Here is a 5,089-nt window from a genome sequence, read left to right as displayed (position 1 = left end):
CATGTTCTTCTTTTTATTTTTATCTGAAATAGATAATAACAAACAAAATAATGTCATAGTAGCTCAATGTGTATCGTTTGTTTTTGAAAAGAAGAACAACACAGACTAAAGCGATAAAAGATGATGATGATCTGGTATGTGTAACTTTCCTGTTGTACTATTAACGTAATTTTGTTTTTGGTTATAATTGTGTTTGCTTTTGCAACATAGTTCTAGAGATATATGTGATTTTCTGTCATTGCTGACTGCTTGACTAAGCGGTGGTTTCTGGGACTTTCCGTGGGGATTAGACAAAGCGCAACAGAAACAAACAGGAAACCCCGCCCCGTCGTGTTGCAAGCGCGCCTCTACACATTTCAGGCTCTGGACTCACTGCGCGATGGCGACGAAGTTTTCACTGTGGTTTAGTTCCTGTGTTTGGCTCGCTGTGTCACTGTAAGTAATCAGATGTAGACTAGACAGTCCTCTATTATCTGTCTCTACTAGCTTTACTAACTGCTCGGCTCGGTGTGAGGTGGTAACCACAGGGGCGGTTGGGAACGAAGGGTGATACAACTTACCGTAACACCTGAGTTCAGAAGTGTGCGGTAAATGTAATCTTTAATAAAGCAATGAATTCGTCTGTTTGGCGTCTTAACACCACCTATAAACTGCTATTTAACCTAAACGAACTTATTATTCTAAAAGGAAACCAAGCTGCTGCACTTTCACTTTCGTTTTGAGCTTCTGGGTTTTTGTTTTTTTTTATACAGATGCGTTTGCTTTGCCTCGTCCCAGCGCCACAGGTCAGTTAATGGGGCATCCCGCATCAGAAGAGAGCCGGAATGTTTGGATGGCACCTACAACTTTACAAACTGGAGCTGTTGTAACTGCCCTGTTGGTAAGTGTCAGTGGTTATGTGAACTTAAAGAACTCAAGCAATGTAGTTTGTAATTTGTAGTCTTTGTAATCTGTAGGGTTTTTGTTCTCCATTTAATCAAAACCCGGGATGTCCAAACTTTTTTCGAGAGTGTCATAAATTGACAATCACCCAGGGGCCAACAATTCTTCTTGCCTTTTTGTGAAGCATAAAAAATATTATTTAAAAAAAAAAAAAAAAAAAAAAAAAAAAAAATATATATATATATATATATATATATATATATATATATATATATATATATATATATATATATTGTTAATCATCACAGTGATCAGGTTAACAAAATAAAGCAATTGATCATTCACATGTTGCGAGAACATAAGAAAGATCAAGCTGTCTGGAATACCTGAAACTTCAATGAAGCTGCTGAGTATCAGTGTCTCAGGTTCATTTTGTGAGTGTACAAAACTTTTATACATTCATTGGTTGCACAGCGCAGTGCTGCCACCATGTTGTGAAAAGAGAAATTACACTATATTAATTCTGTTTGTGGCCATAAATAATATATTTAAGGTAGGAGTGAGGGGCCTGCAAAGGAGAATGACCTGGACTTGCTGGACATGCCTGATCAAAACATTTACTTTTGCCAGCCTGCAGACCAGCAACTCTGCAAGTCGTATGCTTTACGAGGGCTTTCCAGATTATGTTTGCTAGAAAATTTCCGTTCATATTTCCAGTTATTCTGACACCTATGAGTCATCAATCTTATGACTGAACTTCTCCCAGAATTTCTGTAACAGAGTGAGATAGCACAACCTGTTGAGCCAGAACAGCCAAATAACTGGGAAAATAAGCCTTAATTAAAGATTAAAATAAAAATAACAACAGCAAAACATCACTAACCTGTCTTCTTTTTTTTTCTCCCATTAACTTATGACCCCCTTGCTTATCTCTGGTGGTGCTGTGGAGCAGTCAACTCTTAGGATAGGACCCATTAGAAAGGTCTATGAAGCTTTAAAGGGGGAAAAAAGTTAAAACTTCACTTTTTAATTGTTGCTGTATCTATAGTACCAATTAATTATGTAATTGGTACTATAGATACAGCAACAATACTCTCGCGATATAACAGAAAACAACAAGTTAACACAGATAAGAAGTTGCAACGAATGCGCACCTGCGGACCACTTAATTGCACCCCTGGTTATTATATTCTATTCATGTAAACAGTGTAATACCATTAACAGACTTTCTTCTGCATCATCTCTCTCCACTCTGTAGGACAGCGAGTAATAGAGCATTGCACTAATGGCAATAAAATGAATGGAAAATGTGAAATCTGCGAGAGGGACACATACAACAGTGAGCCTAGTGACCGGAAGACCTGTCACCGCTGCACCTCCTGCGCACAGGCAAATGGTACAATTATGATAGGACATGGCTGTTCCTTTTATTCACAGCTAAACTAAAGACAAAATATTAGAGAAAAGTTCACCTTTTGCTGCAGAATGTTTGACTGGTCACAGCTCTAACGATGCTTAAGTCCAGTATGAGGACCCTGAAATCAAATCAGCTATCATTAACCATTATCTACTGGATTATACATGTGCTATATTGATTAGCAGTTTCTTAGATGTCATATTTTAATATTTTATTTTTAAATATATAAGGTTAGCAGATAATTAAAATGCAGTACCAGAATTATCCAAGCATTATTTCAATTTATATATGAAAGTTCACATCCCATCTTTTTATACGAAAAAGTGAAGGAAAACCATCCTTGGTCTATTTCACAATTAAAACAATGCAAGTTTCTTTTTTTTTTTAAGACTTTATAGCCTCAATAATAACTTGTGTGACTTTTCTCAACTTTTCAGCTAATTTAGAAGTAGAAGAAGAGTGCACTGCTGGTAGGGACACCAAGTGTCGATGCAAGGAAGATCACTTCTGCAGCAGTGAAAGTTGCACAATCTGCCATCCATGTAAAAAGTAAGTTTGATTTGACTTTGAAATCACATTCAGCATGTAAATCTGTGCATATTCCCTAGCGCTAATGTACTAGACCTGAGTACAGTGTTCATATTAATACATTGTACAAAATAATAGGAACACCTATTAATGTAATGTAGCTCAATACACCGCCATCTTAGTAATACACTTAAATAATTGGAACATTTCCAGCATGATTTGCTGAAACTCATTCATTTTGTAAAAGCAGAAGTGATGGCAGAGCTATTGTAATGGTTTTCATTAGATTGCAAACATGTTTCTAATAAAGAGTTTGTGACATGTGTGTGTAGCTCCTTTAAAGAATCTGTTGTCTATTGACTTGTCCTTTAAGGCTTTCCGCTCCCTTTGTAGTTATTTTTGATTCATTCGTGGTTGTTTGTTGTTTTGGTTCAAGATGTGGAATTGGTGGTGTTAAAGAAGCCTGTACAGCCAACAGTGATGCAGTCTGCAATGGAAATGGTGGAGGTAAGGTGTTCTTAAGTATTATTGGATTTTAATAAATCATATTGGACACATTTTGCATTGCAAAATATTAATGGTCATATCTTCTCATTTCAGCTATTGCTGGAATTATTATTCTATTCCTTGTTTTTTCTGGAGCCGTTGTAGGAATAATCTGGATAGCGAGTGAGTATTTCTGCTAATATATGAGTAAAGTACCACCAGACGACATTGTGTGTTTCCTTGCTCAGCACTGAAGGCTTTATTTATATTCAGTTCAATATTTAGTCGTATCTTGATTAATTTTTCTGTGTAATTTCTATTCGTGTTTCATTAGAGAGAAAACAAAAGAAAGAGGATGAAAAAAGCAAAGAGGTAAGTTATTTTCTTTGGACACCTGTGACGTGATATTTACTCTTTGATCTCTGGTTCATCCAATTGCCTTTCTGCACACACTCTCACACACACACACACACACACACACACACACACACACACACACACACATGGACATGAGCAGTTTGTTACTTCATCGCAAACAAAACTGAAAAGAATTAAAACTTTTATTTTGTTTCTGCTTCACAGAAGCTCATCCGTCGTCTTTCAGGTAACAAACATGACTTTATTCAAGCCAATATAAGAGCTTTAATTATTCTCTGTCTTTTGAACTAACCAGTCAGAATCAGATTTTAGAACAAGTTATTGTGCATTTGCATTTTTTCATGTGGTTAATTTTCTCTAAACTTTTAATTTCTTTAGAACAAAAGTGTATTACCCTCTTTTCTTTCTGATCATGACTTTACCATTTTCATCCATTGAACAAAAAACATTGCATATTGCCTGCTCAGTAAATTATAATATTGTGCGTTGTGGTCTTAATACCCATCTTTTAATATTTTTTCTTTTTACATTATTTTCAGATGTTGACATTGTTCCTCACCTGCCTGATATTGCAAGGGAGCTTGGATGGAAAAATGCAAGAACCCTAGCTCTCCACACTGGGATAAGTGTGGTTACTACTGAATCTTATGAAATGGAGTATCGAAATGATGCTGAGGAGCGAACGCTGCAGCTGCTGTTTAAGTGGGTGGAGAAGGAAGGCAAACAGGCTTCAAAGAAACTTATCGAAAACCTTGTGGATATGAAACAAAAGAAAAAAGCGACACAGATCAGAGACATATTGTTAAAACATAGTTCACCATCAAACAATCCTGCAAATAACTGCTGACATGTATACACAATGAACTTGAAGAACTTTGAATTCTAAAGAAACAATCTTGCAAAGTTACCTCTTGATTTTCAATTCAGGTTGTGAAAGCTGATTTCGAGTTGCAATATATCTAAATTTGATTGTTTTTATTTTTCAGTGTTTTTAATTTCATGATCATAATAATAATGCTCATTTTAAAAAATCCACGTGTCATAAGGGACAGATGAATGTCTTGCTACAGCTTCTATATTATGCGATAATATTTGATGAACCTGGAGTTTGTAAAAGCTTGGTTTTGGTTCCTTCCTTGCTTTTCATGGCTTATTTTTAGGTCTATTACATAGCTGTTATCTAATGCTAATAAACATTTTTCAAACGTCAAAAGAGAAAACACCTGACAAAAAAACAACTAATAAAAATGTCCTCTTTCATTGGCCCTTTGGCTCGGTTTTGCACAACAAGATCTTTGTTTAAAGGAAATATATTAAAAACTATCACCACTTCCGTGCTTTTTAACATTATTAAACCCATCCATCCAGTAATTTCTGTTAATATAAACAGTGTGGTTG

General features: G+C 35.7%; 1 protein-coding gene across 1 annotated transcript; it reads left to right on the top strand.

Moving 5' to 3' along the window:
- Nucleotides 1-369: 369 nt before the first annotated feature.
- Nucleotides 370-4,538, top strand: fas (Fas cell surface death receptor). Its single transcript, XM_085369242.1, has 9 exons — nt 370-435; nt 753-880; nt 2,141-2,278; nt 2,737-2,848; nt 3,264-3,334; nt 3,428-3,496; nt 3,648-3,685; nt 3,896-3,917; nt 4,231-4,538. The coding sequence occupies exons 1-9, from the start codon at nt 380-382 to the stop codon at nt 4,536-4,538; spliced, it is 942 nt and encodes a 313-aa protein (XP_085225368.1). The 5' UTR covers nt 370-379.
- The last annotated feature ends 551 nt before the right edge of the window (nt 4,539-5,089 follow it).

The sequence above is a fragment of the Diplotaxodon limnothrissa genome, linkage group LG13 (assembly GCF_057381915.1).
Source record: "Diplotaxodon limnothrissa isolate DT_005_m linkage group LG13, D_limnothrissa_male_GT1.1, whole genome shotgun sequence".
NCBI lineage: Eukaryota > Metazoa > Chordata > Actinopteri > Cichliformes > Cichlidae > Diplotaxodon > Diplotaxodon limnothrissa.
This window is presented reverse-complemented; position numbering and strand designations above follow the sequence as displayed.

What these genes read in the sequence shown, in the direction of transcription:
- fas (XM_085369242.1), top strand. Translation starts at nt 380, where the DNA reads ATGGCGACGAAGTTTTCACTGTGGTTTAGTTCCTGTGTTTGGCTCGCT. An exon ending in CTGTTGTAACTGCCCTGTTG is followed by an intron (nt 881 to 2,140) that starts GTAAGTGTCAGT and finishes TCCACTCTGTAG; the next exon opens with GACAGCGAGTAATAGAGCAT. An exon ending in ATCTGCCATCCATGTAAAAA is followed by an intron (nt 2,849 to 3,263) that starts GTAAGTTTGATT and finishes TTTTGGTTCAAG; the next exon opens with ATGTGGAATTGGTGGTGTTA.